Genomic DNA, 12,231 nt, shown 5'->3' with positions numbered 1-12,231 from the left:
TGTCTGTACATGTGTGCTTGGGTATGTGCCTGTGTGTGTGTCTGTGTACACGTGTGCTTGTGTGTATGTCTGTACACGTGTGCTTGTGTGTGTCTGTGTACACGTGTGCGTGTGTCTGTTCACGTGTGCGTGTGTATGTCTGTACATGTGTGCTTGTGTGTGTCTGTGTACACGTGTGCGTGTGTGTCTGTGTGCGTGTGTGTCTGTGTACCTGTGTACACGTGTGTGTCTGTGTACACGTGTGTGTCTGTGTACACGTGTGTGTCTGTGTACACGTGTGTGTCTGTGTACACGTGTGTGTCTGTGTACACGTGTGCGTGTGTCTGTGTACACGTGTGCGTGTGTCTGTGTACACGTGTGCGTGTGTGTCTGTGTACACGTGTGCGTGTGTGTACGCGTACACGTGTGCGTGTGTGTACGCGTGTGCATCTGTGTACACGTGTGTGTGTCTGTGTACACGTGTCTGTGTACACGTGTGTGTGTGTGTCTGTGTACACGTGTGTGTGTGTGTGTCTGTGTACACGTGTGTGTGTGTCTGTTCACGTGTGCGTGTGTATGTCTGTACATGTGTGCTTGTGCGTGTCTGTGTACACGTGTGCGTGTGTGTCTGTGTGCGTGTGTGTCTGTGTGCGTGTGTGTCTGTGTGCGTGTGTGTCTGTGTGCGTGTGTGTCTGTGTGCGTGTGTGTCTGTGTGCGTGTGTGTCTGTGTGCGTGTGTGTCTGTGTGCGTGTGTGTCTGTGTGCGTGTGTGTCTGTGTGCGTGTGTGTCTGTGTGCGTGTGTGTCTGTGTGCGTGTGTGTCTGTGTACACGTGTGCGTGTGTGTCTGTGTACACGTGTGCGTGTGTGTCTGTGTACACGTGTGCGTGTGTGTCTGTGTACACGTGTGCGTGTGTGTACACGTGTGCGTGTGTGTACACGTGTGCGTGTGTGTACACGTGTGCGTCTGTGTACACGTGTGCGTCTGTGTACACGTGTGCGTCTGTGTACACGTGTGCGTCTGTGTACACGTGTGCGTCTGTGTACACGTGTGTGTCTGTGTACACGTGTGTGTCTGTGTACACGTGTGTGTCTGTGTACACGTGTGCGTCTGTGTACACGTGTGCGTGTGTGTCTGTGTACACGTGTGCGTGTGTGTCTGTGTACACGTGTGCGTGTGTGTCTGTGTACACGTGTCTGTGTACACGTGTCTGTGTACACGTGTCTGTGTACACGTGTCTGTGTACACGTGTGCGTGTGTACACGTGTGCGTCTGTGTACACGTGTGCGTCTGTGTACACGTGTGCGTCTGTGTACACGTGTGTGTCTGTGTACACGTGTGTGTCTGTGTACACGTGTGTGTCTGTGTACACGTGTGTGTCTGTGTACACGTGTGTGTCTGTGTACACGTGTGTGTCTGTGTACACGTGTCTGTCTGTGTACACGTGTCTGTGTACACGTGTCTGTGTACACGTGTGTGTGTGTCTGTGTACACGTGTGTGTGTGTCTGTGTACACGTGTGCTTGTGTCTGTGTACACGTGTGCTTGTGTCTGTGTACACGTGTGCTTGTGTCTGTGTCCACGTGTGTGTGTGTCTGTGTACACGTGTGTGTGTGTCTGTGTACACGTGTGCTTGTGTCTGTGTACACGTGTGCTTGTGTGTCTGTACACGTGTGCGCTTGTGTGTCTGTACACGTGTGCGTGTGTATGTCTGTACACGTGTGCGTGTGTATGTCTGTACACGTGTGCGTGTGTATGTCTGTACACGTGTGCGTGTGTATGTCTGTACACGTGCTTGTGTGTGTACACATGTGCTTGTGTGTGTGTCTGTGTACACGTGTGTGTGTGTGTGTCTGTGTACACATGTGCGTGTGTGTGTCTGTGTACACGTGTGCTTGTGTGTGTGTCTGTGTACACGTGTGCTTGTGTGTGTGTCTGTGTACACGTGTGCTTGTGTGTGTGTCTGTGTACACGTGTGCTTGTGTGTGTGTGTGTGTCTGTACACGTGTGCTTGTGTGTGTACACATGTGCTTGTGTGTGTGTGTGTGTCTGTACACGTGTGCTTGTGTGTGTACACATGTGCTTGTGTGTGTGTGTGTCTGTACACGTGTGCTTGTGTGTGTACACATGTGCTTGTGTGTGTGTGTGTGTGTCTGTACACGTGTGCTTGTGTGTGTACACATGTGCTTGTGTGTGTGTGTATGTCTGTACACGTGTGCTTGTGTGTGTACACATGTGCTTGTGTGTGTGTGTGTGTCTGTACACGTGTGCTTGTGTGTGTACACGTGTGCTTGTGTGTGTTATTCCTCCAGATTCCAGCTGACTGCATATTCTTTCTCAATAATTCTTCTCTCTCTCCGCTGTGTAATTGGTGCTCGATTCTCTTTACAACTTTAACTGCTAATGATTTATGATAACGAGCTTTCCATCTGGAACCGGATCCATCTACCGCACTCAGGAAATCCGTCGCTTAGCGCATATATAATGCCACTTGTGACCCATCACCCCGCTGCGTTTGCACTATTTGATTCCGATAGCGTTTGACGTGTGGCTTTATCCAGATATCAGCAAAAAAAATAAATTCCCACCGGGCTTCGTCACTTTCATCCGAGACTTCACATGGATCACAGCAAAATCCCGTAAAACAGAATAATCACACGCAGGTGCTTGGCTCATAAACGACACCTAGAATTGGCTAATGTAGTAATTTATTCCTGGAACACGCAGTCCTTTTATTTTTGAATTGCTACCATTTCCCGACACTTCTCGTGTCATGTTTTTTTTTATTTATTTGCCTTAGGCTTTCCATCTGTTTAGAGTTTATGGTTTTAAATTGAATGCATCAAAAGCTGTCAGCAGCAGCAGCAGCTTCTCTTATATAAACCATCAGCTTTCTGCGCTCGATAATTTATTGGGTATTGTTTCATCCTAGGTTTTGTCCTCATCAGTCTTTCTGGGATGTTAAAGGTAGCTATAAAATGCTAAAAATAAACCCGTGTTGTTGTAAGGAACATACCGATGCGGTGGTGACGAGGCAAAGCGAGAACCTCCACCGGACAGGCTGGGTCTTGTTATCGCTTCGTCGTAACGGCGATAAAGCAAAAAAATGCAGCTTGTCTTGTTACTGGGAAACCTGTAAAGAGTAAACTCCTTTGTCGCAAAGAATTTTCTGTGCATTCAGGGTCGCTTCTGATTGGTGCAGAGTGCCAACACCTGAGACGACTCGTTGTTGTAAGGGCTGTGTTACAGAAAACCAATCAACAGCTTCCGACCAATCAGGGTCGAGAATTGAACAGCGCCGTGGAATAAAAAGCCTCAAAAGACAAGACAACTCTAACCCGGCAAGTCTGCCATCGAAAGCTACTTTTTTCCTCCCTCTTAATAGTGAAACACTGGAAAAAGAACGAATGAATTTATTTTATTATTATTATTATTTTTTTTTTTTTTTTTTTTGCCCGCCTCCCTTTTTCCGCTTTTGTACGTCTACATCGAGTCAGGCCGCGGTGTTACTTAGCTCAGGTTAATTAGTAATTAGCTTGACCACTCAATAGTGTCACCCCTTCACCTCTCCCTCAGTCCTTTACATGTTCTTTCATTCCCCTGCTCTCACATTTCTCTTTTCTTTCTCTTTCTTTCTCTTTTTTCTCTTTCTTTCTCTCTTTCTTTCTTTCTCTCTCTCTTTCTCTCTTTCTCCTTCTCACAGGTTATATTGTCCATACGTTTAGTCACCCAGCAAGTTAAAAGTAATGTAACGTTAGTAACGTGAGCCCTCCAGCAGGCCGTAGGTAAGAAAGATCTGGGAGTAACTCCACACAGACAGCAGAGGCGAGCGATGAAGTGTGCAGGGACGTGGGCTCGAAAGGTCCGTGATGGAGAGGTGGGATTCCACTAGAGGGGATTTTATTTATTTATTTATTTTTCTTTTCTTATTTAAGGGAGAAACATTGAGTACGTTTTGGAAAAAGTCCTCAGTTTTAAATGATTTTCTCACTTCTTGCCCTCTTTCTTTTGTCTTCCGCAGCACTGTTTCTCTCGAACGCCCCGCGTCTCCCTGACTAACGCTAAGCCGATAACTCGTCATAAACAAAAAACCCATTTAGTTGTGACTCTAAGCCCCTTTCTGTCTCGAGTGCTTGTGCACACGCTTCATCTTTTTCTCTTTAGGAGCGTAGCGAGCATCCCTCCGACTCTCGAGTCCACTTAATAACCCGCCTTGATGTTTTGTAAAACCAATAGAGAATGGATCAAGAGGACTGACGCCGGTGGTTGCTAACAATCGGCTTTATCCTGTCTAATACACACCGCTTGAATGCAAAGCGAATGTTACTGATTACCTACTGACCTACCTACATTTCAGTTCCTAAAGATGGCACAAGTTCTGTAGGTTTCCTGTTTATAGCGATATGTGCAGTAAATCTTGTTTTCCTCAGATTCTCCAATCCAGCTAGTGGGATTAAGGAAGATTAGCCTGTGAAGAGATATGGATGCATATTCCAGGGTTCCTCGCTGCTCAGACCTGTGGTTTGGTCGCGTTGAAATCGAATTGACCCGCCTGAGAAGCTGTAGTTAATTTAACATATTAAAAGTATAGCTAGCTAGTGGAGAAATTATATCGTATCTGCGTCGACCAAAAGTCAGAACCAAAGGTAGCTAGAGACGGACTCGATCGTTTACACGGGTTTTTCCTGGGTCAAAATTGGTCTTCGGTGGTGGCTGACCGACATGGTCATCCACACACAGCGTAATTTTAGTGTCATTTTAAAAAATAAATAATAATAATAGTGTATTTTTTTTACTATATAAAATTAGCAGCTAGCTAGCAACAGCTTGCTTTGTGCTTTGGTCTAGCTTCATCTCACTCCAGTCTAACTTTAAACTAAATGATTTTATAGGTAATTTACTACACATTGGCGTAGGCCTGTACATGCTGTGGGTTATTAAGGCTAAATTTTACAAAAACAGATGTGTATGTTCCTCCAAGAAGTGATTCGTTATACACCGATTCAGACGCTGATGGCAGACCGATTGCCTTAACCGTGCATTATAATGAATCGGTTTAAAGGAGTCATTAGGTCACGAATCGGACTTTAGCGGACGTGTTGTGTGGGAATCCTGTCCGATAGGACATCGCGGAAGCTGTGCTCGTTCTCTCCGTCACCCCGCCAGTAGCCTGCTTCACTCACAAAACCCAATCACAGATCAGATAAGGCTTTGGCGGGACAAAAAAATCGTTCTGGCAGCCACCCAAAAAATTTTCAATGTAGGAAAAACCCTGATTTAGCCACGAGAACCAGGGAATAGAACCAGATCCAGGTTTTCCTACCATTGTGAAGTCATACCAAATATCCCAGGGGGTAACATCGGGCTTGATCCAGATCCTGTTACCTGGGTGGGGTAAAAGAATAGAATAGAATGCGGGCAAAGAAAGCCTTTATTATGCCACACATACATTACAGCACAGTGGAATTCTTTTCTTCACATACCCCAACTGAGTGCAGGGGCAGCTATGATACAGTGCCCCTGGAGCAGGGAGGGTTGAGGGCCTTGTTGGGCTGTGTTGGGGCTTGAACCCCGATCCTCTGATCAACAACCCAGAGCCTTAACCAGTTGCGCCACCACCGCCCAGGGATAAAGGGATCGAGCCCCAGCAATGCCAAGCTGCCACTATTGGGCCCTAGAGCAAGGCCCTTAACTCTTTCTGTTCTGTGGTTGCTGTTTCATGGCTGCCCCTTGGCTCTGATATTCAAAGAAAGAATTTCTGAAGTAATCCACATGCTCCAGAGCATCCTACCCAGACTCTGTCAAATCTGATAGACATTTGTTAGGTGTAGCAGGACAAATGGGTTTGGTTTAAGGATTACTGGTTAGTCTTATTTGTGGGGTTTAATCACATCTGGACTTTTGGTTCCTATTTACACAAAGACCGGTGTTCGTTTAGCTAAACTACAACTTTAAAACAGCCCGTCTGTCCGAGGAGACGATCCTGCACACCGTGAGCTCAGCGGGGCGTCTCAAGTTAAGCAGGACAAGTACACAGGCAGGGGAACATATTTGTCCATGTGGTTTAGTAGCAGAAGGGTGTTAACCTTTAACCTGCGCTCATCAGGGAATGGGGCTGAAAGTTTGACCTTCATTCCACCTGCTGTCTTCTCTCGACTCCCTAATGAGTTTCCAGCGCGCACGTCTCCGTCGTGTACCAGAGAACCGTTTTGCTAGGAAAGCGGGGATTTGAAGTGAAGAGAGCACGGACCGAGCGAAGCTGCATTAAGGAGCGTAGAGCTCATTGATCTCTGTCTGACTTTTAGCCACGAGCGCAGAGCGTGCAGCTTTCTCTGCTCTGCTCTTTAGCCTAGTGGTGTTGTGCATCCCTGCAGCGTCACTCAGAGATCGCCCTTCCACACAGTGAGCCCTCAGTGGGGGAACACACACACACACACACACACACAATCAGCCTTGTTTACCCCGACTCGCTGCTTCCGTTTAAATGGACGTATTGACTCGTGCTTTTAGAGAAATAAATGACTGAATGTTGTGTCCAGGATCTAAACCTGCTCTGGAGTCATTAACGTTATGGCAGGAACCTGATGGAGCTTCCGAATGCTCGTGGATGGTGAGATTACAGCCCTACTGGGTTGTTGGTTGTCCCATGTTTGTTTGTTTGGTCTAGCAGTCTGTTGACAGGAGAGTAAATTTCCCCCACGCACATACACACACACACCATGTGTTTGGTCAAAACAAAACAAAAAAACTGCTGCATTATTTACTGTTGCTGCTGCTGCTGCTGGCATCGTGGTTGATTTTGCTGTCACTTGCTGAACTCTGGGTCAAGGGAACATTCCAAATTTCCCAGTTTGTTCTAGTCCAAGGAAAGAAGTTCCAAGTTTCGGTCGAATGCAGCAGGTGATGCTTTCTGGACCACACATTTTGACCCTGACTCTAACCACAATGGCGGCTTGTTCACCCTGGACTTTAGATCTCTAGCTGCTGTTAGCATGAAGTTGTGTTCCTGAAGCCGGTCAAGGTTTTTATATGGAGCATTAGCAAGTAGCTCACATTCTTATCCCGCTTGTCTTTCTGTCTTTCTTTTTCTTTCATTTCTTTCTTTCTGAAGAATTTTCGTGTATAAGTGTTGGCGTCCCCTTCTGGCTGTAATTACTGCCTGGTTCCAGGATTCAAAGTGAGCAATTTCCCTCAGTGCATTAGAGAGCCCTGCTCTCTGTCATGTCTAATCAGTGTCCACACACACACACACACACACACACACACACACACACACACACACACACACACACACACACACACACACACACACACGCAGAGAGAGAGAGAGAGATCATTTGCATTGAAGGCGATGGCACAGGGTGTGTCATTGGGATGAAACAGTGGAAATATTTCAACTGTTGTGTCCATTTTGATTAAACTGATACTGGTCCATTTCACACTCTCTCTCTGTATTTCTCTCTCTCTCTCTCTCTGTCTGTCTGTCTGTTGCTCCTTTGTTGACTTTTTTTGCAGCTGTGTGTCAGTGTGTGTGTTTGTGTAGTTTAAATAAATGCATACCTTGAAATCCAGAGCAGAGAGAAACGTGTGTGTGTGTGCAGGGAAACTCTTCCTCTCTACTCAACCCACCTGCTTCAGAGTCTTTAACTCCTCACACAACCTTACACCTTACACTGCTGATGTCATCATCCTCTTCAGCCTCTGTGTGTGTGTGTGTGTGTGTGTGTGTGTGTGTGTGTGTGTGTGTGTGTGTGTGTGTGTGTGTGTGTGTGTGTGTGTAATCGTGATCTGAACAGACAGCTCCTCTAGGCTCGGGGCACACAGTGCATTAAACAACCCTGTGAACGAACACACACACACACACACACACACACACACACACACACACAGTGCTGTGCTGCATCCAGGCCCATCCCATGTCTGAGCAGTTGAAGCATAAAACCGGTGCTTATTGTACCTTTAATTTCACTGACAGCAGCGATTGTGTTGTGCTGAGAGGCCCAGAAAAGAAGAGCAGCTCGACAATGAAGTGCGACTCTGCCTGTCGCCGCACCCGCTGTCTGACCGCTCGTGTGTTCATCTAACCACCCGTCATCTTCACCTCTACTGCTCAGTCCTGTCTGGGCTGTCCATTTCTTTTGCTCTTTCACATGACCCCCCCCCCCTCCTTGTTTTCCCCCCTTTCTCCCTCCTCTGTATGTTGATCGAAGAATCATCTTTGCACTCGTCTTGCCAAGCCTTAGCGTTCAGGGGGATGTTAATACGAGCAGCAAACTCATAATGAACTGACACTCACATGCTCACAGGAGGGAAAAAACAAAGCGAGAGACAGATGTATTATTTGATGTTTATCTGTAGGCTTGTGTTGCTCTAGGGTTAGGTTTAATCTTAGGGGATTAGTGTAATATTCATGCCGAGTCCCTCTTCAGGGAAATCTCATGCATGTAGAGCCTTTTGATAGATTCTGTTGTGTTTTCTGCAGGAATGTGTTGCGCTAACGATCAGCACAGTGCTTGGTTTGTGTGTGTAAATGATGGCTGACGAACCGCTCTTAGCTTCCCGTAGCTGAGCTTTGGGTCTGCGATGGTTTCTGTGTGGGGTTGTGATGATGCTTGGGGTTGGAGGGAGGGGTGGTGGTGGGGTGGAACACACAGTCTGTTACAACTCCACACACACAAGGCGGAGGTGGGAATCGAACCCCCGACCCTGAAGGTGTGAGGCGAACGTGCAAACCACTAAGCCACCGTGCCCCCCCCCCACCCTTTTAAATTATTATTAGTTTTGATCCCACTCACTCGATATTACCTCCGACGAGTTTGTCAGCTCTGACGTCAACACTCGCAGGATCCTAAGTCGAGAGCTTTTAAATTCATCTTGGCGTTCTATTTTTTTTACCCCCCACTTTCTACCTCCATTCATTTTCTTCTTTAAGAAAGAAGAACTCATCGCTTAGGCCTAACGAAACACGGGGTTTTGACCGACCGCGTCGTCGCCCTGTCAGGGCATCTCACCAAGCGGCGGAATCGTATGTAGTGTTGTGTACACCGGCCGGCTGTGTGTTTGCACTCTTTTTTTTTTTTTTTCTTTTTTTTAACTCCGTAGTCAGCACAACCAGCGTGCAGGAGCACAGCGAGCGGAACGCTAGCTTCGGCAGATTCGATATGAAAGCAAAGAGATTGCATTTCCTCTAATATTTAGAGTGCAGCCTTTGTGCACAATGCAATATCCTGTTTTCTAAATATAACTTTTTCCCCCCATATTCAATACTAATATTTTATTCCCCCTCTCTCTCTCTCTCTGCAGTATAATTTCGTAGGCCGGATTCTGGGGCCACGAGGTCTCACGGCGAAGCAGCTGGAGGCAGAAACCGGCTGCAAGATCATGGTCCGAGGAAAGAGCTCCATGAGGGACAAAAAGAAGGTGAGGCCCTTGCATGTTCTTCCTCGTCCTCATCCTCAAGACCCTTAAGCTTCAATTTCTCAGGTGTACAAAATGGAAAAAGCAGCTTGAAATGTAGAATTAAATCAGACCGCTTTAACACCCGTCTGTGGAAATCAGAGCAAAATCGCCGCTTTATGTTAAACGTCCTTCAGGACAAAACTTGCCTTCGTTTGGCAGAAATGTTCTGGGATCGGAAGAAAAAAGGTCTTTGAATCGTCTGCGTCTTTTCTTTGGAAAAATTCTCGTGTGTAGTCTCAGCCGCCTAAACCGAGGGCTGGACCAGGACCGAGGAGGAAACCAGCAGTAAGACTAAACACTGCACGTGTGAACACTCTGTTATCTGTCCGGACCTGAGCTTCGGTAACCAGACGCCCTTCATTTTTCATTTAAAATAAAAAAGAAAAGCCAAAAGAAGTTAATGGTGCACGAGCACATGGTCCTGGCATTTACATTGCAGTCTAGTCTCAGTGTGTGCGCACTACCTGGTGTCCTGATAGTCACTGTGTCCGAGGGGAAAGTAATAGAAAACATCATCTGTCTGTTAGCCAGCTGTTGATTGCTCATTAGGGGGATTTAAATACTGTCATGTATGTCGTACACAGCGTAAGGAGAGTCGCTCGATGCCAGTCTTCACAAAGGCTGATGGAAAGACGTTTGGAGTTTTAATCAATGTGCTGAATAAATGTCAAGCTACTAGCAACTTGCTAGCAAGCTGGTTAGTGTATACAAACTAGTGTATGTCAGTTATAATAATAATAATAATAATAATAATAATAATAATAATAATGAATGTTGAGAAATTTTCTTAGCTGTAATGTGATCGCTAATGAGCACCAGGGAATAATATTTATCCTCACTTTATTGTGATGAGGGAGAGAGACTGTTGTATTTATGTGGACAAACCTGAGTGCGCGCGTGTGTGTGTGTGTGCACGCGTGCACGCACATGCACTTGTGACCAAGGCATGAGACGTATTAGTATTGGCTATGACAGACCAGCTCAGGTAATAACCGCTCCCTATGCGCCGCTTTTGTGTCTGATCAAATGCAGCTCAAATGGAGGTCTCTGAATAAACTCAGCAGAGACCAAATAGATCTCTCTTTCTCTCTGTCTCTTGCTCTGTCTCTCTCACACTCTCTCGGTCATCCCTCTCTCTCTCTCTTGCTCTCTCTGTCTGTCTGTCTCTTGCTCTGTCTCTCTCTGTCTCTCTCGCTCTGTCTGTCTGTCTCTCACTCTTTCTCTCTGTCTCTCGCTGTCTCTCATTCTTTCTCTCTGTCTCTCTCTCTCTCTCTGTTGCGCTCTCTCTCTCTCACACTCACACACACACTCGCACACACACACACACACACCATGTGCTGTGATGTGTCTAACAGACTAACAGCGTACTGAGCTTTAATTCTGTGCAGAAATGGAGCAGTACAATGATAATGATGTGTGGGCTTCACTGCTATACTGTGTTCAGGATCCACAGCTAGTGACGACAGTTTGGACAGAAATAGGATGTTTAATGTGAGTGAGTTACCTTCTTACTCGTCTCCCACGTCCTCACGTGCAGAGCCCCGCGTCCCCAAATGTATACACGCAGCAGATCACAGCCGTGTCCACGGTCCCTCCTGCTCTCTGTTAGTAGTAGCGTGTGTATTTTTAATATGTGAGAGGAAAAAGTGTCTTCTGTTAGTCCTGATGAACACGGCTTTATGCAAGCTTTACACCTCTCTCTCTCTCTCTCTCTCTCTCTCTCTCTCTCTCACACACACACACGAGGCAGTTTGTTCATTTGAATGCTTTTGCTTTTCATGGTTGGTTCTTCATCACTAACCCTGTGCTACATAGCTGTGAAATCTGTGACAAGCCACATATCTTTTTTAAACATGGAGTTTGTTCTGAGGTGAAAACGTCCTGGCTCCTTGACACTCTTGACAGGTTTCCACCTTTTCCTCAGTCTCGAGCAGGACAGGAGAGGAATGTTTAGATTTACAGTTTAGAGTTGCCATGGTAACAGTGTCCGTGGCGATGAGGGATGGAGAGAGGGCTGGCTCCGATGTTCGGCTCCCACTCTGAGCATTAGGAAGTATTTCAGGTGCAACTCCCCAGCTGAGACCCATAATGCACTCTGTACAATCAGACACATCAATTACAGTGTGTGGCCGAGAGAGACGGAGAGAGTGCGGCCGAGAGGGACGGAGAGAGTGCGGCCGAGAGGGACGGAGAGAGTGCGGCCGAGAGGGACGGAGAGAGTGCGGCCGAGAGGGACGGAGAGAGTGCGGCCGAGAGAGTCAGACTGATTGACGGACGTAGAGATAGAAAGAGACGGACGGACTGAGTGACTGACAGGGAGATATAGAGAGACAGTGACCGAGAGAGATGGACGGATGGACAGAGTGACGGACAGAGAGATGTAGAGAGAGATGGACGGACGGACAGAGAGATGTAGAGAGAGAGTGCCTGAGAGAGATGGACAGATGGACAGAGAGAGTGTGAGACAGTATTAATGGAATTAATCAGCACTGACCATCTGAAGGTCTGCTGGTGATACGGAGCGGTGCTTATTTTTATTTACTCATGAAACTTGACCTTGTGAGATGATCAGCTCACTCAGGCGTTGTAAATGATTTCCCATAAATTAGATGCTCAGCGTTTACATGCCGCCCAAGGTTCCTGTTTTACTGTGTGTTTTCTGCCTTACCCACAATGCCCTGCTGCTACCTGCTGATACACGTTACTGTCAAACTCGTATCACCGTCAACACCATCACTGATAAATCATACTGCCGTCTGTATCTCAGTCTGTATCTCAGTCTGTCTCTCAGTCTGT

The 12,231-nt window shown here is 46.8% G+C and overlaps 1 protein-coding gene across 16 annotated transcripts in view; it reads left to right on the top strand.

Annotated features, from left to right (window-relative positions):
* Positions 1-12,231, top strand: part of qkia (QKI, KH domain containing, RNA binding a) — a 162,133-nt gene that overhangs the window by 23,181 nt on the left and 126,721 nt on the right. For all 16 annotated transcript variants that reach the window (XR_007144505.1, XR_007144506.1, XM_047821409.1 and 13 more), the window contains exon 3: positions 9,280-9,396. Coding sequence is in view for 14 of the 16 variants with exons in the window: in XM_047821409.1 (XP_047677365.1) it covers positions 9,280-9,396 (117 nt within the window). In the remaining 2 variants the exon portion in view is untranslated. The remainder of the gene's footprint in view (positions 1-9,279; positions 9,397-12,231) is intronic.

This window comes from Tachysurus fulvidraco, chromosome 12, assembly GCF_022655615.1.
Source record: "Tachysurus fulvidraco isolate hzauxx_2018 chromosome 12, HZAU_PFXX_2.0, whole genome shotgun sequence".
NCBI lineage: Eukaryota > Metazoa > Chordata > Actinopteri > Siluriformes > Bagridae > Tachysurus > Tachysurus fulvidraco.
This window is presented reverse-complemented; position numbering and strand designations above follow the sequence as displayed.